Source organism: Lampris incognitus, chromosome 3, assembly GCF_029633865.1.
Source record: "Lampris incognitus isolate fLamInc1 chromosome 3, fLamInc1.hap2, whole genome shotgun sequence".
Classification (NCBI taxonomy): domain Eukaryota; kingdom Metazoa; phylum Chordata; class Actinopteri; order Lampriformes; family Lampridae; genus Lampris; species Lampris incognitus.
The window spans coordinates 76,334,200-76,361,335 of record NC_079213.1 but is presented as its reverse complement, the minus strand read 5'-3'; the positions used below and the strand labels follow the sequence as shown (position 1 = coordinate 76,361,335).

Below are 27,136 nucleotides of genomic sequence, written 5' to 3'. Positions count from 1 at the left end.
AAGCATTGCAATAAACTCCTAGACAAACCAGCCGAGCTACCGCATACAATCATTTAGCTGCTACTGGCTTCCGAATAATGAATTTGGTAAGATTTCCCTTACAACAAACCCTGATGCATCGCAGTAGCAATATCCCGCGTCTATGAAGTCAGGAGACTGGATTTTTGCAACAAAGAAGTAATTGTCGATGGGACAAAAAAATAAAAATAAAATGGAAAAATCACAAAGATCTGTCCGTATATCATAGCCTTAAACTAAATTCTGCGGTTATAGGCGGCACATGTTAGGTATGTGAGTTAGGAGAGGGGAAGGCAGCTGGGGGACACTGCCGATGTCATGGAATATGAATAAGTTCTGAGAATCTGAGGGGCGGGGTTTAAGGAACTCGTTACGTAGACAGTCCGTCATCCTGTGACTGGAAGCAACCAAAAGAAAGGGGTGATCGAAATCACACCGCGACATTTTCTCTCAGAATAACGTAAAATAATAATATTTTTGACCAACAGTTTAAAGCTTTATCTATTATAAAGTCGTTACCGACCAATAAGTTTTCGAAATGCGTGAAAATATCAGTTTTAGGAGCGAGCGATTTTGACCGTCCCCCAGCGGCGACTCTCCCCTTCCCTTGGAAAGTGGTACAGTCACGGGCTCAAATTCCGAGAATTGAGCTCGGCTGATTCTTAGAACTGGGGTTCTTAGAAGTGGTGATGCAAGAAGTTTCTAGGAAAGCGCTACCAGGTGATTTTTTAAATTCCTTTTTCCTTTAATTTGGCGCGAAGTTATCTACTCTGTTCTGAAGATGTTTTAGACCTAGGGATTTTCCCCCCCCCCGATTCTGCTCTTAAAATGTTTGTCGAAGCCAGGCTTGGTGTGATTTTGTTTGGTGGACAGTTTTTACGCTAGGGCATAACTGATTCTCCTGAGTGGCTTCTCTTGTGACAGCGGGCTCCTCTTTTGACAGGTCATCTGCCTTGTGCTGCGCTGTTCAGCGATGTGCTCAAACCGGTGGGCAAAATGCCTTCTGCGCTATAGTGAAACAGAAGCACGTTACTGAGCTGTGTAATAGCTACTGTTTTCAGCGACTGTTACGTCGTGAGAGACCCAGGGCTCCTACGGCATGGGGTTCGGGTGGAGGTCGGTGTCAGCTTAGTCTCGGTTTTGTTGCACTCTGATTTTAGACGGCTGTGTTTGATAAATACAAAAACGTGACGGTGTCCTATGCGAACTTTGCAGGGCAGCGTGTCTTGTCAGCCTTGTGTTTGAGGTGTTCGGTGTGACAGATAATTGGCTCACAGAAAGCAAAAAAAGGCAGCGTTGAAGATTCCGCCTAATGGAAAACATTACATTCTAGCGGAAACATTGTAGAGCCCACAGTTGCTGGCAATTTTCCGGTGTGCGAGAAACACCGTCGCACAAACTTGTCACTGGGTATCTGTCTCGACTGTGCGCGTAATGTGCGCAGAGCCCAGCCAACTCTTCGCTGCACGCTGCGAAGTTCAACTGTATCTTTGTATTGACTGGCGTAAAATGTTGGCGCAATGTTGAATTTTGATTTGCTGTTTGTTTCGAGTATTGGCTTTTCTTTTCTTTTTTTATTTAAAATAAGTCTGCACTGTGCGCGTTTTAATAAAAATAACGCGCATTAGCGTTCAGAGCAATGTCAATGTGGGCAACATTCTATTCTTGAACTTTATTTTCGGACGTGTCCGGTTACAAGCGTCACTCTTCAAGCTGGCCGAGAGATAAAAATCATATATCAGCGTCTGTGTTATGGAATGCACTTTTGCATCGAGTTTACTAAGCGTCAGTATTCAGTGTCGTATAACAAATCTTCTTTTTTTTTAAATCCTATTTATGAAACGGATGACGGATAGTGATTCAACGTTTTATCACATGGTCTTGTGTAACTTTAATGCTGTATTTCCACAGAAATCTGAAGCGATGACATCTTGTGGTGGAAATTTCAATTCGATATGAAGGAAATTATTCATATGACTTGTCAGAATGATCGAAATTAGTTGTTTCCCTCTTGCAATACTGTCTTATCATGGGAAAAAAAATACGACTGTAACCTACTGAAAGCAAACTTGTCTTGAACTTTCTACATGACGTTTTACCCCCACAAAGAGGATTAAACACGTGTTTGCCTATTTTGATGTTCGCTCCGAGATGCACGTTTGATTTTTTTTTTTAAAACAAGTTCCTCAGCCGGACACGATGGACGTATATTATTTACACTAAAGACGCTCTTTTCCAGTCACCTGCATGCCTCAGAGACTAAGACCGACTTCCAGATCAAGTTGGTTAATACGTTCAGACATACTAATTATTAGTACCACAATCGTTACCATTAATACTATAACCTGGTGGTTTGCTCTGTAATTATGACTACGGTAGAATTTAAAACGTCTTGACACTGTTTACTTTATAAATGGCGCCGCCTTCTGACAGCAGGTCTCCATCAGTGCATTTGGCTGTGACGGGTGATAAAGAAATAAAATGGGTCTTTTGGTGAAATGTCACTGACTGCACACTTCTCAAGAGAGCTTTTTTTCTACTTCCGAGCTTTAAGTGTCAGCTTGATTTGTGTGTGTGTGTGTGTGTGTGTGTGTGTGTGTGTGTGTGTGTGGCACCAAACGAACCCCTCTCAAATCTTATTTTGTTTTGGTGAAATTATCTCTGTTTTACATTTGTAGAACTTGACAAAATGGCTTGCGCAGCAGACAGCTGCATCCAATTCACACGCCATGCAAGTGATGTTCTACTCAACCTGAATCGGCTGCGCAGCAGGGATATTCTCACAGATGTCACCATCTTGGTCAACAGACAGCAATTTCGCGCACACAAGACTGTTCTGATGGCTTGCAGGTGTGTGTGATTCAAGTCTGGTTATGAAATATCTTACGCATCTGCCCTGAAAACAAAGTAACCCATCATTTACTGATCCTTCTTTCCTTTCTTCAATCTCTACATGAGTGCAGTGGACTGTTTTACACCATCTTTACTGACTCCCACAAGTGCAACCTTAATGCTATCAGCCTGGACCCAAAAGTGGACCCAGAAGGGTTTGCCATTCTCCTGGAGTTCATGTACACCTCCCGTCTCACGCTGAAAGAGAGCCTGATCGTGGCAATCATGAATACGGCAATCTATTTGCAGATGGACCATGTTGTGGACACGTGCCACAGATTCATCAAATCCAGGTTGGTTGCAGTGGGGTCAATTTCAAATATTATTCAATGTCTGCTACTGTTTTCTCTGGGGTGTTTATGTTCTCATACCTTCCACAGTGATCCATCAGCCAAGCTGCCCAGAGATGAGTTTTTGGTCAGTCCCTTGGTTTTACCTCAGGATGTCCATGCCTATCGGCCCCATGACATGGTCGACAGTTTGCACAGCCGAGTTGCCCCATTCAGGGATGGGAGGCCCTACGCTTCAAACATGTTCAGCGGGATGAGTACCCCCAGCAATTATCATCTCTATGGTCAGTTTCCTATGCCAGGATTCCCTTTCCCTCTCTGCAAACTGACTGATACCAAAAATGTGTTTGCTGACCTCTCAAAGAATGGTCTCCACCATAAGCATTGTTCTCCACATGACAATACCATCAGGGCAGAATATTCTAGGGCAGTTGGCACTAGCTCCTCTAGCATTATTCACTCTGCCACATATGCCTCCAGGGAGGTAGGAAGAGACGATGAGATGAGAAAGGAAAACCATGAATCGGTAGGACAGCCCATCGGTCTCGGCCCTAGGAAGCGTATGTTTCCTGTGTTGCCACTGGAGCAACAGAAGGAGACGGGTAAAGAGCATGGTCCTCAAGCAGAGGAAGACATGATCCATCAGCATTACCCCCTGGGGATATCCTCGGCTGGACGAAAGAGCCTGATGAGCAGTCCCCAGAGTCCGCTCAAATCTGACTGCCAGCCCAACTCCCCTACTGAGTCGAGCAGTAGCAAGAACGCTGGCCTCTCCCAAACGACCCAAACCCAGCAGGGCACACAGGACCCCAAGGCTCGCAACTGGAAGAAGTACAAGTTCATTGTGCTGAACCAGAGTGCTAAGGAGGACGAGGCTGGGCTGCGGGATCCTGGGCTGCGCTCGCCTCAGCGGCTTGGCCTGCAGCCCTACCTCCATACCAGCGACTCTGAAAACCTTGACCCGCAAACCACAACCAAGAATAGTGAGCACAGCGAGGATCTGCCCGTACCTCAGGCTAGTCGCCTCAACAGCATCATCAACAGGTGAGTCCTTCACATAAATACAAGTCAGTAAAAAGCTGATCAGCTAAAAAAAAGTTGAATGAGCTCTATTTTAGAGGTTCTCAGTAGAACATAATAATAGAAAGTGTTACATGGTAAAACATATGTAACACTGTAAAACATGCATGTTAATAAAAAGATACAATTTAAATGAATGTTTAAATACAGGAGGAAAATAAAATGTAGGTTTATGTGAAACAAATGTTTATTATAATCTTAAACATGCCCATAACACATGCCCATGATCTTAAACATTCCCATAATACACAATACATTTTCACCAATTGATGTGAACTGTATTTTAAAACACTATTGTTTCCTATAAACTACGTCACATATGCCGTCCCCCAGCAAAGGCAATATTTCCCCTTTATTATCACCACAGAAAGTTTCCCATGTATTGTCGCTTCGAAAATGCCACATTTGTGTACTAAAAATTTCCTGATTCCGACATTTTGGACTTCTCTATACTCAATTCCCATGTCAGAAACCGTCATTCGCATATTGAAAGAAATAACCTCTGACTTTGGAAGCATTTGCTTTGTATTTCCAGAGCACTGGAGGGATCACAGAGGAGTAGTGATGGCCACCCTCCTCACTACCTTAGCCACTTGAATTGTGTATCCTGTGGTTCGCAGTCCCCACAGCACTCGGAAGTCTGTCCCAACACCGCTGGGTCTCGCTTAGCAGAGGAGATGGCAGAGTTGCATTCAGAGTACTCGGATTCCAGCTGTGGTGAGTTTACATTGCAGCAAAAGTACACGAGAACTACGGCATGTTGGTAGCAGATCCAAATCAACTATTACTTCTGCGTATAGGGGTTAATACGAGTTTGATTTCTCCCGAACAGAAAATGGAACATTCTTTTGCAATGAATGTGACTTAAAGTTTGCTGAGGATGAAGCCCTGAAACAGCACATGCTTCAAGTGCACAGTGACAAGCCATACAAGTGTGACCGCTGTCAAGCAGCTTTCCGCTACAAGGGCAATCTTGCCAGCCACAAGACTGTCCACACGGGTATATAGACTTAACATTTGACTACATTTTGATTTCCATTTTGATATCCGTTGTTCTAATAAATGAGTGTCTGTGGCCCTTTTATAGCAACATGTTTACTTCTTTTTCGTTTTTTAATATAGGGGAGAAGCCGTATCGTTGTAATATCTGTGGTGCTCAGTTCAACAGACCAGCAAACCTCAAAACTCATACACGCATTCACTCAGGAGAGAAGCCATACAAATGTGAGACGTGTGGAGCTCGTTTTGTACAGGTGAGATCTTTTGCCAAAGCATCAGGCTTTTTCAGTCCTGGTCTTAATGATACATTTCACCCATTTTGGCTGTGTTATGTTTTTTTCCACTGAGATGCTTTTGTGACACATTGTATTAAAGATACCATTGTTGGTACTACCAAAGTACTCATAACCCATCAGGTATTGGAATTCTCAGTATGGTCGGAACGCGTCTCTGACCAACGGGATTACTTTGCTGACTACTAATGCTACCTGTGTATAATGTCTTTTCTTGCGTGTCTCCAGGTTGCTCATCTCCGTGCCCATGTGTTGATCCACACGGGTGAGAAGCCATATCCATGCGAAATCTGTGGAACACGCTTCCGCCATCTTCAGACTTTGAAGAGTCACTTGCGTATACACACAGGAGAAAAACCCTACCATGTAAGCGCATGCACGTTGACACTTAAACTATACAAACATGCTCATATCCTATTTGATTCAGCAGAAGTGAAATAGAATTGATAGCGCTGGCAGGGGACATATCTCAAAATAATATGGTTGTTGTTTCCTCTCCAGTGTGAGAAATGCAACTTGCACTTCCGCCACAAGAGTCAGCTACGACTGCACCTTCGACAGAAGCACGGCGCAATCACCAACACAAAGATCCAATACCGCATGTCGGCGACAGACATGCCAACCGACTTGACAAAGACATGTTGAGCGGGAAGGGAAAAGCGGGCAATCTTGACCATGGCATTTGAAAACCCCAACTTGTACAATCATCCAAAATTGTAGTGCCACACTGTGTTGATTAGATGAAAGAAATTTATTGGCAGTGTATGCCATCCAAAACGGGTTTCCTCTACATGTGAACATAGAGCCACATACGGCATCATAGTCACTTTATTGTTTCTATATGAATATATAATTATGTTGGGAGTGTTTTTAAGCTTTGAAGGTACGTATATAAAGCTTTATTTTGTTGAGAAGGAATGGAATGTACACGGTCCATTTTTTTGAAAATACAGTATTTTATATCAAATAACTTACTTTTCTGAAAGTATTGAAAATGATTGACGGGTGGTACATATATTTTAAGATAATGACATTTCCAGCTGTATAAAGAGTTGTCTACATTTTTACCTAGATGTTACATACGTTACAACCATGTCAAGTTGCCATATTCATGTGAAAGGAAAAAAATGCAAACATTTGACATAGAAATGGATTTCATTCTAAATTATGAGAACTGCTGCTCTTTAAAAAAAAAAAAGGATGTGCATGAGGTGTTACAATTGTTGCCAATTGTCCACATTACATGAAGTAGGCAACTGCATAAATATTGTGACATAATGTGTGATTATTATATCAATGGGATTGCTCTCTGCTGGCAGAGCCAACCCACAACTTGTGTTCATTTATGCATTTCAAGGTACTGACTTTATGACCAAGAAAATATTTTGCTTCAAAAATGTATTTGTATAGATGTGATTTTGGTTTTTGTCCATTTCTTTTCTTAAGTGAAGGTTTACAGTTTTGTCATTGTTCTAGAACCTACAGTAAAGTTGCGTAAATGTCAATATTTTGTTTGTACATACACTGTGTATTCAATGTGCCTTTATCTATGGTGACTGAATTCCTTTATGTTCAGCCCATCTGTGTTAAGGTACAATTCAAGGACATCACTTGTCCTAGATTCCTCTGTGTGCGTGCGCGTGTGTGTGTATATATTTTTAAATGCTTAACCTTAAACATTATTGCTTGAGCTGTCAATCTTCAGGACTTGTTTTTTGGATTTTTTTTATTGCATTAACTAATTGTACAATGTTCTAGATGTATGAATGTAAAATAAAAGTATTGGATTTCTATGTATCAAGTCCGAAGAGTGATGTTTACTTCTGAGTGACTTGTATTTGTGCAGTCAACATGCAGCTGAGTACCACGATAGTCCTGCGTGCCGACAAACAGCTATGCGATTTAACTAGATGACAATATGGAGCACATGAATTTACTGCCCTAAAAGTAGATTATTGGGGTAAACGCACAAGTCTGGAGAGGAATTTAAGTCAACTGATAGCGTTCGGCTCAAATCAGTATTGGAATAGTCTGTCGTCTCCAAATGTCACAAAGCTTTAACATGTTCAGCCTTTGCAGATTCTAGTTACTTTTTTAATATTACATTTTGCCTAAACTCTTCAATCTGTTCTTCCAGGACGACACCTGTAATATGCATTTTACTATAGCCTATAGAAGCTGATATGTCTCATGGTAGTGAACAAAATGACGATCGGCACCATTAAATGTCTCTGCATGATTATCAAAAACTCGAAGCCTGGAAATATGGATCTCACCTACAACACAGCAAAATCCAGGATCTGGTGTTACGTGGGTCTGCTTTCTTCAAAAGATTCCTTGAGAAAAACAATTTCTGCTTCATCCCCTACATGGGTGTAAAAAAAAAAAAAAGATGCATCCGAAAGCCTATTAGCAACCCAGGTTTTCAGCTTCATCTGTACACAAGAAAAATATGGCCTACTACATCCTGCTGAGCTTTAGCCAAAGAGGAAAATTTGTGCACGTGTATGTAAAACCGGCAAATCCATAGATAAACCCAGATTTATTCCACTTGATGTGGTGGGATTGAGCCAAATTCAAAGCCACATTCTGCCCATGTCTAATCCCAGATTAAGCCTCTCTGTGGCTACCTGTGTTCAACTAGCTCATTCAGATGTCGCCTGGCCGAAACTTTGTACTACATGATTTCCAGTTACAAACAGTAAGATTTACGACAAACACACCATTACTATAAAAACCCGAGGACAATTAATCAGCTTTCTTGCCATGCTGTTGTTCAACAAGATTTAACGAAGGCAAATATATTTTTTGCCATGCTAGTGCCCTTTCCATAACTCCCCAGTGGTCAAAACCTGATTTGATTAAGTATTTTAGCTACACTGATTCTTTGCAGCCAGTTTAGGATCATAGTTTGAGGATCATGTTTCACCTTATCTCATATGAATCCATCAACTGGCAATTTACTAACAACAGAACTGCTTAATGTACAGCATTATGAGCTCTGTCATATGTAATGTATTGTACGGGTTCACATGATCATAGAACAGTTAACGCTTTATGCTTCTCATATCAAGGTTTGGTGAAAACCTACTTATGGTTGGCAATTTAGTTAGTCAAATTAACCTCTACAACCGATTCCAAAACTTTTGATTATGATAAATTTGATTAAAAAAAGCAAGGTAGTAGTTTTCAACGATGATTCTAGCATATTACTCTCAGTTTACATACTAGCATTCATCCCCAAAATGAGTATCTACCCAGATCACAGAAAGGAATTTTAATCAGGTACCCATGTCAAAGGAAAAATACATAATTTCAGTTAAACATTCCAAATCTGGCAAAAAAAAAAAAATCTAAATGAAACATTAAAAAAACACAACTAAAAATTTAAATCTTTAATAACAGTGACTTAAAAGTATGAAGGTCTTCTGACTCTTTTACCAGAAAAATAAAAAATATCAAGGCAGGGAGTTGCTCAAAACTTATCTGGAGTTTTATCATTTTATAGATGCTTATAAGGGTGAAAGTAACGAATGGGTCATTGGAAAATTATACAATGCTATCACCTCAATGAACAAAAATTCAATTGATTATGTAAGACAGCGTTGGGAAAAAGATATGCGGGTGGAAATACCTGAGGATGTGTGGTTACATGCCTGGGAAACTCATTGCCCCACCACTAACTCACCGACCTTGAGGGACTTCTGCTGGAAGGCCTTGATTCGGTTTTTTAACACCAAAGCAGAAATTCAAGTTTTCAGGGACCCAGCACCCTTGCTGGAGAGAGTGTGGATCAATGCAAGTGGACCATGCCCACATATTTTGGTTGTGTCCACATATTTAACCTTTTTGGGAAAAAGTGGGACGTTTGATATCAAGGATCCTGGGCTTTAATGCTGATGTCTTTCTCCTCTCTGTATCTTGGAGTCCCCCCTAAAAACTTATGCAAAGGTGATGCCTATCCCTGAAAAATTTACTAGTAGCATCTAAAAAAACTGTCACCAAATGTTGGCTGCAGAAAAATCCTCTAAATATGGACCTTTTTACCGGAATTGTCAATTATATATGTTCCATGGAAAAGATAACTTTGGCCCTTCGTCTACATAAAGACAAATGGGAAAAATACTGGAAAAAAATGGGATTGCTACTTAAAGGAAACTTGTTGATTAGGGTTTTTTTTTCTCTCTCTCTCTCCTTTCTCATTAGGCAACATAGCTGAAATCCGTGTGATGACATATACCTGTTTAACTGTCTTTGGTGTTGGATGATAACAAGCAAGACCTCCTGTTCTGTACTTTGTTTGTTTGTATTTTAAATGCTGTTAAAAATAAAAAGTGTAAAAAAAAGAAAAAAGACAGGGAGTTACGCATCACTATACCGTGGCCAAATCGAAGAGTTTTGTTTTTCTTCCCATATAACATAAATAAAAATTTCATTAACCAAAAAAACCCTTCAAATTCTTTACAACAAACAGTTTTGACAAAGGTTGTTCATTTCACTTAGATTTTTAAAAGAAAATAAATTCAATTCAGATGGTGCCAATTCAGTTTGCACAAAAGAAGAAAAAAACCACAGAAGGGGACCAAATCATGTCTTGCGAGGTAGATACCATTCCCAGCATTTTTTTCAAAATAAAATTCATAAATGCAAGGAATGCTTTTGACTTCTCTATCCAAACCTATGTGACAGTGAGACATATTGCTGAATAGCCAAGATTGCTGAAACTTTGATACCAATCTGACTTAAATAAAACCAATAAAACATTTACCATTATCATACTCCAACATCCCTTGTCCCTTAAACCCTCTCTGTAAATGAATTATTGTTTTTGTTGCATGGCCTCTTTGCGTGCAGCATCTTGCAGGAGCTGAGTGTCCACTTCATCTGCCGGTAATTGAACATACCGGACCACAGATCCACGGATGAAACAATTTTTCACAGACAACTGGGGCAAAATAAAACAAGAAGGGACATGGATTCAACATCATTATTGATGCAACAGTTCCATTCAACCTCGCAAGCTGATCACACTGATTTTTCTTGGCATCTCCCAAATAAGCTCACTGATCACTACGAGTTTCATCTAGCTCACACAGCTACGTGTTGAACGCTATGTTTGACAAAGGGTTGCAATGAAAATCAGTTCACAAACCACTAATGACGTACTGATTTATCATAACAGGCCAATTTCAAATGAATAACTTTCCTTATCTATAGCTTGTTTTTTCTTTGTTACATCAGGACAATGGAATTATTAATACAAACGAACAGAAGGTGATGTGACAGACTGCTGAACTCACCATGTGTGGATACTTTTCTGGATCTGTGACACTGATGTCTGTCAGCTTGATGTTCAGATACTGAAACAAAAATAAAATCGTGATGACAAAAGTGTGAAAATCATTTTGAAAGTGTAACCTTATATGTATTTGATCAGCAAAGAAAATATGAATTCCAACCTGGTCAACAGAATGAAGTGTTCCACAGATGCTAAAAAAAAACATGAAGAAGACAAAACAATTAGCGCGAAATAGTAAATTTTCAAAGCTTGTAGCAAAATGTGTAGGCCTATGCCAGAGATGGAAAAGTGAGGACCAATGATTTGTAAGTGCCCCTTGCATCCCACATAAAATGAGCGTACTGCATATATGATACCAAAGCAGTTCAAACTGAATAACAAAAAGCCAGTTAAATGTCAGGTTTGCACCATTTAAATATATAACAATCCCTTCACCAATCCAATTTTGCACATTTTCTTTAGCCCCATATGCGACCCCATCTATTTATGTGACCCCATGTAATCGTAACATTCTGTTACTCTGAGATGGGGGTCACATAAGGTTACCATAGGCATTTATGAGGAATAAATCAAAAAGCCATTTTTTCCCTTTTTCCAATCAGCTATAGCATTTTCAAAAGGTATCATTGTGATTGCCAAGGTCTCTGCATTCCAGCTGGTGGAGTAAAAATGTTTAGCCAGAGTGAAATAAATATTTAAAGCCAATATTTCTGAAGCATGTACTGTTGGTTTGGAGTTCAAAGCTGGCTCCGTTTGCTGCACTTATTTGCTGTATGTTATGGTAACATATAGTGAAGTTCGAAGATAGCTCTGTTTGCTGCACTTACTTTTCCATAACAAGTGCAGTAGATGGAGCCATCTTAGCATTCAAAATCAAAGTACATGCTATCTAAATATTGGATTTAAACATTTCACCTCGATTAAACACTTTACCCACTGGCTGGAATGCAGAGACCTTAAGGATCACAATAATACCTTTGAAAATGCTATAACTGATTGCAAACAGGTAAAAAAAATAGCTTTTTGATTGATTTCTTATAGCTTCCTATGGGTAACCCCATGTCAGAGTAACATTTTAAAAAGATTGCCTGAATTTGGAACATGTTGCTGGCTTTAGTTTGTTTCACTATGTTCTCTAAATTCATGTCAATCTCACTGACAAACGTATGTGGAAATCAAACATTACAATAGCTGCCAGCATTGTCACAGTAGGCTTGAGTAAACGTATTTGCGGCAGCAATTATCATTGAAATATTGAGTGGGGAAAACAGTCTACTGATTCAGGGGTGGGCAACATGATCCAGAAAGGGCTGGTGTGGGTGCAGGTCTTTGTTCCAACCAAGCAGTTACACACCTGAGTCTACAAGTCAAGGTCATTAGTAAAGACTATTAGGTGACTAATAGAATCAGGCGTGTAACTGCTTGGTTGGAATAAGGACTTGGGCCAACGCCCCCCTTCCTTTCTTTCTTTCTCTCTTTCTCTGACACACGCTCAATTTAATTCAATTTATTCAATTTTATTTGTATAGCCCAATATCACAAATTACAAATTTGCCTCAGTGGGCTTAACAGCAACACAACATCCTGTCCTTAGACCCTCTCATCGGATAAGGAAAAACTCCCTAAAAAACCCTTTAACAAGGAGAAAAAATAGGAAGAAACCTCAGGGAGAGCAACAGAGGAGGGATCTCTCTCCCAAGACGGACAGCGTGCAATGGATGTTGTGTTCACGCAATTTACATAATGCAAACGATACAAATTATTTTACACTAACATCTGTCCTCTACCACCATTAAATTTGTACACCAGCTCTCTGAACCCAATTGCCTCTATGGCGACGGAGAGCTCATTAATCAGCATCCGCAAATACGGCGGTAACATTACATACAAACCTCAAGTCATTTTTGAGCTCGACGACCACATCTTTCCCCACTAACGACTTGAAAAACGAGTAGAAAAGCTGAAAAACAATAAATACTGAATAAGATTTAACAGCGAACCGGAATGTTAGCCACCGAGCCAAACAATTTCATTAACTACGCAATTAATAGTTAGGTGTAGATCAAAACACATAACTATCTAAAACAATAATATGATAATGATAGTGAGTTATACATCTTTGAGCAGGGCATTAAATGTAATGTTAAAAATAATTCAAATATTTATAGTGAGCGCTCACCATTTTCGACGCTGTTTCCCTATGGGCTTTCGTCGCAGTTTGATTACTAACGTATTACGTCACATTTCATCGACAGACCCAGAGTGCATTTATATATCTCTACCACCGGATGGTACCAGATAGCGTTTTGCTGAATTCAAGTAGAATTTGACAATGGAGTGTAGTAGGTTTTGTGATTGGGGGAGGGGGGGTAATGTTGGATTTTAGTTAAAGTGTATACTGTGTGTGGTATACGTGTATGTTTTGTTTGATTTCTTTGATTGGTGGTGGTAGTGGTGGGGGGGGGTCTGTTGTGATTGGGGAAGGAGGGGAGGTTAATGTTGGATTTTAGTTGAACAGTAGTACACTGTGTGGTTTATGTGTTGTTTTTTATGTTTTATTTCTTTGATTTGGTGTGGGGGGGGGGGGTCTGTAGGCTGGATGCCATGCTAAGGCCTACAGGTTACCTCACCATTTTGTTTTTGTTGACCTGTGACGTAATCTTTGATTCTGTAGAGTTCGATGGGTTTGTAAAATGTTTTATTTCACCATTTGTTTGGTCTGTGTGTGTTGTATTTTCAATGTTTTTATTTCTATAGAATAAAAGAGAGAGAAAAAGGTAGTCATACTTGAGAACGCCAAACAGTAAACCTGACTAACTTATTTTGCAGTAACCATGCCATTTTCAGTAAAATAAATGTCAGGTACAATGAATTGTTAACAAGGCTACTTGTCTATTAATTTAGGGTTCCGTAGGACAGTTATCGGTACTATAACATGCAATTAATGTATGCAATGTAATTGGGCGGCACAGTGGCCCAGTGGAGAAGCAAAAGGTCCTGGGTTTGAACCTCGGGGTTATCCAACCTTAGGGGTCATCCAAGGTCAATCACGTTGCATTTTTTATAGCGTTTTTATAGCTGCAACAGCCACTCAAAGCACTCACTCAAAGGTCGCCCACTGTGTGGAGCTTGCATGTTCTCCCTGTGTCTGCAGTGGGTTTTCTCCGGGTGCTCCAGTTTCCCCCACCATCAAAAGAAACATGCATGCTGGGTTTATACCCCTGTCTGTTCCCCTGACCAAGGTAATGGGAAAAGAACGGAGTTGGTCCCCGGGCGCTGCATGAAGGCGGCAGCCCACTGCACCTAGCTACACAGATCACAGCTAGGATGGCTTAATTCGCAGTGGAGTCATTCTATGAAACGGGTGCCATTTCCACTTTGCAATTTTCAAAATTTTCATCAAGAGCAATTTTTTTCCCCTACAACATTAAAGACATATTAATCCTCCAAAAAACAAATTTTCCCACCTCAGGCATAAAAGCCTTATTAATATTTTCCGTTTTATTCAGACATGGGAGCCATTCTTGTACCACCCCGTCACGGACAATTACGTACACCATTTGAGTAGTAGGCCGGAAATACATGTTAAAAATCTAGTGTTTCCCTTCTGGTAAAATATCCTTTTTTTTTGGAAACCATCAACATGAAGTATGTAATTTAATTATTTCTTTCATTTTTAGATTCTTAATCTTGAAATATGAATTCAACATGTCAATGGCCTCACTGTTTGTACAAAAAATACTAATTCACTTTAACATTTCAAATAAAGGTTACATTTATTTGATTAGTCCACAAAACAAGAATATTATTCAACATTAATTTATGGAGTATTTCACTCCCTTTTCATTATTTTTTACAAAATGACCCTGTGACGGGGTGGTAACTGATGTGACGGAGTGGTTCACTGTGACGGGGTGGTACGGAAAAACTGTCTCACTGTGATCTGTTGGTTTTAGTCTTCATCCAACATTAGGAACTTTTGTTAATTCTGGATATACTGTAAATGTAAGCATGAGCTAATGATACAAGATCCAAAATATATATCAAAATTAGGCTTTATTAATACAACAGCATGCTACAAATATATATTTGTATTAAACTGAACAAACACTGACCATTCAAAATGTGAATAAAAGCATCAGTATTTCAAATATGCAACATTTAAAACATTTAAAAATTGATTAAAAGAGCATTTCATTCTCATTAAGGTACTCTTAATGACCATTAATAATTATGAAACATGAGCAACGGTTCAAATAGGCAAAAAAATTAAAAAAAGAAGCTTAAAAAAACGGAGGAGGAAAGGAGGGGCATTTAAAACATTTAAAAACGGAAATGTAATGTCAAACTGGTCATGGCCATGAAAAACTGAAGGCATTTGTCACTAGAAATGAGAATTTTAAACATATTTTCCAAAAGATCTTCTCCTAGAGGAACATTCTATCAGACATCTCTTGTCCTAATGAGATTGCATAATTAATCCTCCATCCTCCATCCTATGTGACTATAAACTATGACTAAGAATGTCCAGGAAAATTATTTCCTAAACTGAGTGGGAACTCTGACATCCTCAAAAGCTTCAAGAGCATTATGACAGTGACTGGGAGAGTCGCTTCCATACATCCCTCTGCATTTCCATGTGAGGGGATGTCACAAGCTGTGGTGCTTAAACGATTTCGAGCACCTGATCAAAGAGGTACCACAGGATTTCATCTCCTGCAGGCCAGAAGAACCTGTTGGCACCAGCGCGGTGCATGCATTTGACTTGGGCACGTGCTTCATCTGTATTCATGATGATCCCTGGATAAAGGTCATTGTCATATTTAAGCACACACAACTTCCCAATGAGATCTCCACTTTCCCAAGCAATAGCTTCTGTCGGCACCTCTTTGGCTGCTTCTGTTGGCACCTTTTGGGCTGTCTTGTTAAAAGTGAAGTGCTGTGTGGTGAAGCACTGATATCTCAGGTGCTTTTGCGTGGAGCACATGCAACTGACTTCTCGGTAAACGATCTCTCCTGGAGTGAATGTGACCACTTGGTGGGTTTTCATTGTGGATGGCACTGGGGGAATCTGGCCTGGCATCCTTTCCATTGCCTGCTCCACTGCTTCGCTTGCTACATAAAACAACTTAACAGTTGCATATGTGTGGTCAAGTTCCTGATCTAGCATACATGCATTCAATCTGAAATATAAATTTCTTTGCATTAATAGTGTTAAAATTTTAATAAAAAAAACAGTTAACCCTATCTATTTTGCGTGATGGGGTGGTTGGGTTGAGCTTGACGGACACCATCTTTTAAAAAAAATCTGATTTTCCCCTTTTCTCCCAATTTAGTGGCCAATCGATCCCTAATTTAGTTCAAACACCTACCCTCGTACTGCATGCGTTCGCCAACTACATCTCTCCGGCCGGCAGTCTCGAAGGAGACCGAACCACTGCTTTTTCCGATACACACAGAGAAGAGACGCATTCATGTGACAAACACAAGCCGACTCCGCCCCCTCCCGAAGACAGCGATGCCAATTATTGCGGCCATTCGCCCATTTCACGCCGCGGCCATCTTGGATTTTAAAAAAACCAAGGGGTGGGAATTTAGCCACGCCCCCTTCTTACTCAATCGGAAATCAATGCAGCCGGGGCCAGCAGCAAACATAGTTTGGACTACCAACCTCGAGCACCTGCCGTCATTTACCACAATATGAAAACTAAGCTGGATCTTTTCTTTTTTGAGTACTTTCTGCCTCTCCTGTGCTAGTGAGGAGAGACACACACACAGGGCTGTATTCAAACAAGCTGTTTAATCACAATAAAATAAAAAAGATACATTTCATTTTTATACTGTACATTCAATATTTATACATTAGATTGTCCCAGCTACAATATTTTCATTCTTTGTCCTTTAACTTTGACAAAACTGTTGGTTCATTTTAAACTAAAATATGTTCGGTCAACTGTCATTCTGTTGTAGCAATAAACTGGAACTCGCTACCAACTCAAATCATCAATTGTAGCGATTGCTCATCTCAAGGTGTGGGCTAAAAAATGGGACTGTACTGAAATGAAGTTAAATATGTTTCAATCTATCTAAGGTTTGTGTGCACTATTTTCTTGTCAGCTGAATTTAACAAAGGTTTAAAACAGTGGTCCCTGAAACTTTGTTAGGAGAGCACATACAGTCCACAGTTGGTTGACTGTTCCACTTAGTGAAAAAGGTATGACTCCATCAAAAATGTGGTACACATTCGACGTGTATTCTCAAGCCAGCAATACTCCGTGTGTCTGTGAGCTCATCACAGCTAAACTGTCCACTTGGGCCTAAAAATGCAAGTGTAACGGGGGTAGTCCTATGCTGCTCTATGCTGGTCAGCCTGCTGCACGCCCGTCACTCTCATCAGTAGCTCTGCGTTGTGTTCTATTTTGGTTGGGGCCCCAGGTGTTGTGGGGGGGCCCTCAGTCTCTCATCATCATCATCATCATCATGATCAAAGAAGGAGGGGGGACACACAGGACTCTATTTGGCCCACCTTGCCATTTATTTTGGCCCAAAACAACCCTGTCTGATAGACACCTAATAACTCCGATTAAACTAGTCTGAATGACTCCAACCTCCATCAAAGTTCAATCCCTCACACTCCGTAGAATTCGCATCTGAGCCATAGATTCTATTAACCTGTTCACTGACCTCACCACCCTCCCTGTGCGTGTCCTAACCCGACCATCGCTCTCTACTTGTGTGCGTGAGACAGTGCGAGCTGCAACATCTGTATCGAGTGAGTGTGGTGCTTCTGTGTGCGAATCAGTGTGAGATATAACACCAACATCGAGTGAGTGTGATGCCTCTATGTGTGGTGCATGTGTGTTGTGTGGTGCGTGTGTGTTGGGTGGAGTCTGAGCAGTGGCCCCCACAGGACTGACTACCAGACTAGACGGAATGAACTCTTCCGCTTCTGCCCACTCAGATCTAGGCGAGTCTCCAAGTGATGAGACTGCAAGCCCCATTGCATCCCCTGAGACCGTCAGGCCATCTGCACTGTCCTTCTCATCGGACTCTGCGCAGTCAAGCAACTGACTGGTTGTACTGGACTCCTCACCCTGATCTAACTCAGGGAGGGACAAGAAGTTGACCTCCAACAAACGGTTCCTGTGCACCACCTTGGTGTGCCCCTCTGCATCCTGAATCTTGTAGACGTGGATATTGGGGTTGACACCGACAACCGTGTACACTCCATTCTCCCATTTGTCAGCCAACTTTCTCTTCCCTCGCTCACTCTGGTTCGCAACCAAAACACGATCCCCGACAGACAGGACAGTGCCCTTGGCGTGTCTGTTGTATTGTCGCGCCTGATGCTGCTGCTCAGCCGTGGAGTGCTTCTGAGCGATCTCCATTGCACTCCTTAGACAGGAAAGCAGAGACTGAGCATAAGAGTCATAGTCAACAACTTGAGGGTCATGCAAAACCTGCCTGAACATAACATCCACCGGCAGTCTTGGGACACGCCCATAGGCGCGTAACCCGTGGTCTCGTGAACAGTGGCATTGTATGTGAGCGTGAGAGAATGGATCTGCTGAGGCCACTGTTGCTTCTGCTGAAGCGGAAGGAAACGGAGCATATTCCCCATCGTGCGATTAAACCGCTCTGTCCCGCCATTACCCATAGGATGGTAGGCCGTCGTGTGGGACTTCGCTACACCCGCCAACCTGAGAAGCTCTGCAATCAGGTTGCTCTCAAAGTTTGTGCCCTGGTCAGAATGTATTCTCTCCGGAAACCCGTAAACACAGAATACATGATCCCAGAGTTTCTTGGCGACCTGCTTCGCTGTCTAGCCTAATCCAATACTCCATAGCGTCCTCACCTGGCTTGGGCAGCGTACTGTAAAAGTCCGCCAGGGGCATGCTCGAGTATGTGAGGTCACTAAAGTGTTGCTTCAGTACATCAAAAATAATGTGGGGGTTCGCTATGTGGTCGACAGATGTGTTGCGCAGCTTTATCTTCACCACGTCCCCTGCTTTCCCCATAAGCTTAGCTAGAATCTCATGTGACTGCTCACTAACTGGAATGGCTCGCTTCCTCAAACACAAAGTCATAAGGCTCTCCCACTCATGAACTGTAAACTTATCAGAGCTATCACCCCTGAAAATAGGAGGCTCCCTAGCGTCTGTTTGCATTACTACTCTAACACTAGGCACTGTCTCCGAACGCTGTTCAGCAGACCTAGCACTGTCTGTGTGTGTGTTTCTAAGCATTTGTGTTTCCTGCATCTTAGCAGTGATTGACTCTCCTATCTTCTCTGCTAACTGAGTAATGAGTGTGGCTAACTCAACCACTGGCTGCTCGCTGTTACCCAGCACAGCCTCTTCGCCGATACCTGGCCTGGCCCGTTCTACGTAGCATGTGGAGGTGAACTGAGGAGTGCCAAATGTGGACGGGTCTCTAGGTCCTGGTGCTCTGGTGTCTGGTTCCCCGCCCTCTAAGAGCTGCCCGAAACTCCTACCTACACCTAGCCGTAAACCTCCACCCACATCTAACTGGTACCCCCTCTCCACACTGGCGATCCAAAAGATCCTGATCAGCAATGTTACCCCCACCTACGTACGAACCACCCTCTGCCATGTTCCTACCTCTAACACTCAGATAAAATAAAAAATAAAATAAAAAAGTGAAAAGCTCAATTCATTTAAATAATTGAATCTAGAAAGCACTAAGAGACTGAAACAATCACATACAATCAACAAATTCACCAATAGATTAATCACATATGCACATATCTAGTAGTTTACATCAATAGATTATTCACACGAGTCCTTCAATCACATCAACATTAACTTTTTTTTCCCGTGTGTTTTTCTTCCTTCAATATATACAAATGTCCTGTTCACAAGCCCAGTCCATGGTAACCACAGCTATGACTGTCCAGTGTCCACACAGCTCAACTCCAGTCCACTGTAACATGAGTGTACAGTCTATAGAAATACCTGAAGACGTCTGGGGCTTGATGACGACAGCAGCCTCCCGCGGCGAGCAACTGATGTCGCTCTCAGGATCCAGGAGGGTCACGGCACTAATGTAACGGGGGCAGTCCTATGCTGTTCTTTGCTGGTCAGCCTGCTGCACGCCCGTCACTCCCATCAGTAGCTCTGTGTTCTATTTTGGGTGGGGCCCCAGGTGTTGTGGGGGGGGCCCTCAGTCTCTCATCATCATCATCATCATCATCATGATCAAAGAAGGAGGGGGGACACACAGGACTCTATTTGGCCCACCTTGCCATTTATTTTGGTTTCAAATCCTTCGACAAACGTCCAGTCCCCCAGCTGGAGCGGTGTTTCTTACGGACGTGGGGGTTGAAGCTCAACCACTGCCCGGATTTCACTCGTGTGCATTAGAAGGAGAAACCGTCCACGGGACTCCGATGTAAGAAAGGATAAACAAGTATTGTATCCCACAGCTTGCAGTATCTTCTTACAGGGATACTCAAGGTTATGTTCTCCTCAACCAGCAAAACTGCTACGGTCAGAAACACGCGTGGCTCGGCTCGATCGCTGCTTGAGACTCCTCCCACAAAACAAAAATGGCCTCTCCCGCGTTCCCTCTTCCGTGTACCCACAAGACCTCTCTCTTAAAGCGACAGTACATGTATATGACGGTCGTTGTAAAACATACATAAAAGTAAATAATGACATAAAATAAAATGCAGTAAACACAAATAACAGCACACAGACAGGATTTGGTGATATTTCATACTCAAACAAAATAAAATAAAAACATTAATTTTAACCTGGTTACACAAGGATGACAAGTTTTGCATCTATTTCATCGAGCAGGTTTTTGATAAGGAAGCCCTTATCGGCCATGACCTCATCACCTGACTCTAAGAGGTCCAGAACACCTGACCTCTTAGTTATCTCCTTATCAGAAATACATCCTGTGTATAATTACTTACCAGGCTAACTGACCCTGAGGGAGTGATCCCAATTAGCAGGCCCGTAGCCAGAAATATATTTTGGGGGGGGGGGGGGTCGGGCAACACTGCCGAAAGCTACCGGTAAATAAAATTCCCACACTGTATACTATAGCCTAATACCCAACCGTACGGTAAATGTCAACGTATTAATGGCCCATAGATAATCATCAATGCAAAGGATGTGCAGCAAGTTAGGGCGATCAAGGATAGAGATGGAAATGTGCTGACAAGCGAGGAGAGTGTGCTAAGAAGGTGGAAGGAATACTTTGAGGGGCTGATGAATGAAGAAAATGAGAGAGAGAGAAGGTTGGATGATGTAGGGATAGTGAATCAGGAAGTTCAGCGGATTAGCAAGGAGGAAGTGAGGGCAGCTATGAAGAGGATGAAGAATGGAAAGGCAGTTGGTCCTGATGACATATCTGTGGAGGCATGGAGATGTTTAGGAGAGATGGCAGTGGAGTTTCTACCTAGATTGTTTAACACAATCCTGGAAAGTGAGAGGATGCCTGAGGAGTGGAGAAGAAGCATACTGGTACCGATTTTCAAGAACAAGGGCGATGTGCAGAACTGTAACAACTACAGAGGTATAAAGTTGATCAGCCACAGCATGAAGATTTGGGAAAGAGTAATAGAAGCTAGGTTAAGAGGAGGAGAGGTGACGATCAGCGAGCAGCAGTATGGTTTCATGCCACGAAAGAGCACCACAGATGCGATGTTTGCTTTGAGAATGTTGATTGAGAAGTATAGAGAAGGCCAGAAAGAGTTGCATTGTGTCTTTGTAGATTTAGAGAAAGCTTATGACAGAGTACCGAGAGAGGAGGTGTGGTATTGTATGAGGAAGTCAGGAGTTGCAGAGAAGTATGTAGGAGTGGTGCAGGATACGTATGAGGGAAGTGTGACAATGGTGAGGTGTGCGGTTGGAATGACGGATGGGTTCAAGGTGGAGGTGGGATTACATCAAGGATCGGCTCTTAGCCCTTTCTTGTTTGCAATGGTGATGGACAGGTTGACGGACAAGATCAGGCAGGAGTCTCCATGGACGATGATGTTCGCGGATGACATTGTGATCTGTAGCGAGAGTAGGGTGCAGGTTGAGGAGAGCCTGGAGAGGTGGAGGTATGCACTAGAGAGAAGAGGAATGAAAGTCAGTAGGAGCAAGACGGAATACCTATGCGTGAATGAGAGAGAGGACAGTGGAATGGTCAGGATGCAAGGAGTGGAGGTGACAAAGACATCTGAGTTTAAATACTTGGGGTCAACTGTCCAAAGTAACGGGGAGTGCAGTAGAGAGGTGAAAAATAGAGTGCAGGCAGGTTGGAGTGGGTGGAGAAGTGTGTCAGGAGTGATTTGCGACAGAAGGGTACCAGCAAGAGTTAAAGGGAAAGTTTACAAGATGGTTGTGAGACCAGCTATGTTATATGGTTTGGAGACAGTGGCACTGACGAAAAGACAGGAGGCGGAGCTGGAGGTGGCAGAGTTGAAGATGCTAAGATTTTCACTGGGAGTGACAAAGAAGGACAGGATTAGGAATGATTATATTAGAGGGACAGCTCAAGTTGGACGGTTTGGAGACAAAGCAAGAGAGGCAAGATTGAGATGGCTTGGACATGTGTGGAGGAGAGATGCTGAGTATATTGGGAGAAGGATGCTGAATATGGAGCTGCCAGGAAAGAGGAGAAGAGGAAGGCCAAAGAGGAGGTTTATGGATGTGGTGAGGGAAGACATGCAGGTGGCTGGTGTGACAGAGGAAGACGCAGAAGACAGGAAGAAATGGAAACGGATGATCCGCTGTGGCGACCCCTAACGGGAGCAGCCGAAAGTAGTAGTAGTAGTAGATAATCATCAATGCATTAATAAATAAAAGTGGGTCTTACCTTATAAAAGCAGGTCCAATCGTCTTTTTTGTCTGCAAAAGATGTCCAGTACCTCTTCCGGCATCACCACAATGTCTCTGTGCTCCGAGAGCAATGTCCGTCCATTAAGCCGTCTTTCCATCATTGTACTGCGCATTTTGTCCTTGATCCTTCCTAGGCGGCAAAAACTCCTCTCGACATGGGCACTGATGACAGGAAGCGTGGTCAAAACGCGGAGAAGCTTGAAGATGCTTGGAAACAACTCACTGTTACAGGCATTTAATGCCTCAATGGCATTTTGTGGAACATAAGTTGCATCTTTCCATTTATCCCGCTAGGTGTCAATTTCTGACTTTACAACTTCCAGATGCGGTGACATTTCATCAGGATACAGGTTGGAGAGCGCTTGAGCTGAGCTGTCGTTCAGCATGCTGACCTTAGATGGCAGTAAGGAGCAGAGGTTGGCGATCACATTTCTGTGTTTGCTGAAGCGTTCCTTCATCTGTGATGAATAAAAGTCAAGCATGACTATGAAAAGCTTTTGCCGGTAGTGATTTTCACAGGCCTTCAATGGATCCTCATTGCAGTCCATGCCTCTTCGTGGTCGAAATTCAACCCCATACTTGGCTGCTTGGGAAGAGGTCTCTTGGAAAATCTGCCTGAACTCCATCTCAGAGTTAGCCCTCATGTCATCTACCTGCTTAATAACAGCATCAGCATCTGAAACGCAACTCACCAAGTCACAATTTTCCTTCTGAAGGAAGGTGGACAGGTGGTAGGTTTTTGCAAGCATCTTCTCACTCACATTCATGGACAGCATGAATTCTGCATTGTCAATTGAATTAAAGAGCTGAGTGGCTTTGACAGACGTGTCTCCTGTGAAGGTTTCACCGATTTTCTGCAGGCTGGATCGCACAGGGTCTAAAAGTTCGTTGAATGTAAATATTGCGTCGTGGTGTTCGACCCATCTCGTTTCACACAACTTCGTCAATCGCGTTTTCTTGCAGTCGGGTAAAAGATGCTCCGTCTCGTGTCGCAGACTGGCAGACCGCAAAGCCCAATCATGGAAAAAAGTGCAGATTTTCGAGACAATTCCAAAGCAATTTCGCACCACTTGTACAGTGCAGCACTTGTTTAGGACCAAATTCAAACTGTGGCTGGCACAGTGCACATAAACTGCTTGCTTGTGCTTCTCTTTGATTTTAGCTTGGGCACCATGTAAACGGACACTCATGGCAGATGCGCCGTCGTATCCCTGGCCACGTAAAAACTGTAAATCAACGCCTGCATTTGTCAACTGACTTTCGATTGAATTGGCGATTGCCTCCCCGGTTAACTTCTCGATATCAACAAAGGACAAAAAATCCTCTCTGACGCTATATTGGCTGTCATGCTGGTTCACGTATCTGACACAGACAGAAAGCTGCTCCCGCCCTGAAACATCTTTCATTTCATCTGCCAACACAGCGAAACACTGCGCGGAGTTTACTTTCTGCACCAGTTTGTTTGTTATCACATCTCCAATTATGCTGATTATTTCATTTTGTACATCAGGACTGCAGTAGCTAGCGTTTGCTGCACATTTACTCAAGTGTTGTAACAGTACTGTGTCGCCAGATGTAGCCCTAAACCTGAGTAAAGCCCCGAAATTTCCGTCATTGTGAGTTGGCTCATTCAATGTCACTGGTCCTGAATCAATATCACCTCTCAGGGCGAGTTCTTGGCGACCGCAAAAAATCAACGTTGCAATGATGCTTTTGAGTTTTTCTCTGTTTTCTTGGACTCGCTTTTCTCTCTCTGAATCTAGCCTCGGTGAAATTGCATCCATTTTATTGTTGAGAACCATTTGGAAATTGTCCGCTTTCAAACATGCATCCTTGTGATATGCCTTTTGTGCATGGTCTTTGAACGTCTCTAAAGCATGTTTCCAGTCTGAGAAGTGGACATTAATTGGCTTGCCAGCTTTTCTGTGCCCTCCCTTGCCCACATGCTCGACTGCAAACGCAACACAGTGCTTACAAAAACAACCGTCGGACCTTGTTGAGTATACTAGCCAGCTAAACTGGTCAATCCAATGACGTTGGAAACGTAGTTTACCTCCTAGTTTTGTAGGGAATGTTTGTCCGATATTGGCCGTCCAGTCCAGTGAGTATATTTCTCTTCTCTGTTCGTCTGATATTTTCCCACCAATATAATACACAAAGTCGTGTGAAAACGTTTCCGAGGTAGAGGACGGCGGGTCTGCTAACTCTGGCTCCGTGTCCGAGGAGGAGGGCAGTGGGTCTGCTAACACTTGCTCCGGAAAATCAGTAACGTTTGTGACCAGATCATCTGTAATGTTCTTTTTTTCTTTTTTGAGTCGGGACACGTTGAAACAAAAAAAAATCACTGATTTTACGAACATGTGGTGACCCACAGCTATATAACTAGCGACATTCACCTAAGAGGTCAGATAATGCACTTCCGCTTCCGGTACACAGTTCAGTGTCGTTGTCGAACGTATGACATGCAAAGTTGGAGCTAGTAAACTACCTCGACTACGTCTACTCTCACGTCTCCTGTCTCGTTGTTTTCTAACTCCACAAACATTAACTTTACTGCTCTTGCCTGATTTACAGGTAGCTTTCGGCGGCTCCATTGCTTTTGAAAAGCAAACTATAGATCGACCATTTAGCTAGCATAACCAGTGGCAGGTTGCTTAGCTGACTCGTCAGACCCCTGAGCCAATCAAAAGCGTGTGATTTTATTTGTTTTACGAAACAGACCAATAAGATACATCATGTTTGGAAACAAATTAACTGACAGGTTTAACGCCCGTCAGTCACGATAGATGCAGTGTATGAATAGGCTAGAGGGGCGGTGACAAATAATCAAAACGATAACTAAATAATTATTGGTGCCATTTCAGACGGGCCGTGGGGTTTCGGGGGGGGGGGGTCAGACACGAAAACCACCTACCTGGCTACGTGCCTGATGCCAGATGTTTGTGACTCAATTCCTGATGAATTATCTGCTGATTGTGGGTATCATGAAAACTGTCGACGCATTTTTTTCTGTAATGCTAACCGTGCTTTAGCAAGAAATTGTCAAGCAGAAAAATACGCTACTAGACCAACACGTGAGCATGTGGATTCTTCCGTTTTGTTTGGAAATTATTGCATATTCTGCAAAAGTGGCACAGTGAAGCAAGCTTCTGGCAATAGATAGAGCTTGCAGAAATTCCAATCAAATGCATACAAAAATATTGAGCAAAAAGCTATGGAACTAGGTGATGAAGATTTGTTGTGCAAAATCCAGGGAGTTGATTTATTTGCTAAGGAGGCTCAATTTCATGACTGCTGTCGCAAGCAGTACTTAGTAAAGCGAGCACCTCAGCCTGACACTACAGCTGCAGTGGATGAAATAACTACAAAGAAGGGAATGATCGGTAAAGCTTTCAATGAGGTGTATGTTCATATAAAAACAGAAGTTATTCAAAAGGGTCAGGTTGTGAAACTTGCTCATCTTACTGTTTTGTATAATGAAACCTTGAGACAATTTGGAGAAGAAGCTCCTGCTCAGATAACAAGCCATAACCTGAGACTAAAAATCGAATGCTGTCCTGATCTCAAAGATAGTATCGACTTCCCATCTTGCCCATACAAAGACACATTAGTGTTTTGTACATCCCAAGAATCTATGAAGACGACAGTGTGTTCAGTTTATGAGATGGGAATTACTGATTGGAGTAAACAGATCAGCCATGATCTTCACAAGAAAATCCTAAAAGCCTTCAAAAATTCTGAACCACTCCCTTGGCTTCCTAGAGCTCAGGATCTCCCTGACCCAAAAGAGGTAATTCCTTCTGAGGTTTTCCAATTTGTTTTAAACCTAATCTGCGGTGAGAGGAAGCCATCATATCGGGAGGACAATCTGGCATCATCAATTTCTCAAGACATCTGCAGAGCAGTTACAGCAGGTCAATGGAAGATGAAGAAACACATCTTACTATGTATGACACTACGCCATCTCTTCCGATCCAAGAGCATCACCACTCTGATAAATAGACTTGGCCACTGTGAGTCCTACACATACTCAATAGAACTTGAAACAGCTCTGGCAAATTCAATTGTGGAAAGTGCTTCATTAATATTTTTATTTGTATGAATTTACTAGAAGAACCCCGCTACAATGTAGCGATTTGGTTATCCACCCGTCTAAATCTCCCTCCTCTTCATCCTGCCAGCTAACCGCCCCTCCCACTCCAACTCCCTCCCCCCAAATGCTCAGAATCATCTGAAATGCTGAGAAAAGTGATTTTTAGCCATTTTTAGAAAATGCATATTTTTGCATAATTATGCATAATTATAATTATTTTAATTTTCTGCTATTTTTCTGATCCTCTCTGGAACAATACCTACCACCTCCAAAAAAATGAGGATCATAAGTGCATTTTTGCAAAAATGCATTTA

General features: G+C 42.2%; 2 protein-coding genes across 2 annotated transcripts; one reads left to right on the top strand and one right to left on the bottom strand.

Annotated features, from left to right (window-relative positions):
- The first annotated feature begins 704 nt into the window (after positions 1-704).
- Positions 705-7,359, top strand: bcl6aa (BCL6A transcription repressor a). Its single transcript, XM_056276452.1, has 9 exons — positions 705-738; positions 2,697-2,868; positions 2,982-3,203; positions 3,291-4,244; positions 4,816-4,997; positions 5,113-5,280; positions 5,403-5,533; positions 5,801-5,938; positions 6,074-7,359. The coding sequence occupies exons 1-9, from the start codon at positions 708-710 to the stop codon at positions 6,215-6,217; spliced, it is 2,142 nt and encodes a 713-aa protein (XP_056132427.1). The 5' UTR covers positions 705-707; the 3' UTR covers positions 6,218-7,359.
- A 1,481-nt stretch (positions 7,360-8,840) lies between these two features.
- Positions 8,841-13,076, bottom strand: smx5. Its single transcript, XM_056277178.1, has 5 exons — positions 13,051-13,076; positions 12,764-12,831; positions 11,032-11,062; positions 10,873-10,932; positions 8,841-10,517 (listed from the first exon to the last, which is right to left on the bottom strand). The coding sequence occupies exons 1-5, from the start codon at positions 13,051-13,053 to the stop codon at positions 10,392-10,394; spliced, it is 288 nt and encodes a 95-aa protein (XP_056133153.1). The 5' UTR covers positions 13,054-13,076; the 3' UTR covers positions 8,841-10,391.
- Positions 13,077-27,136: the final 14,060 nt, after the last annotated feature.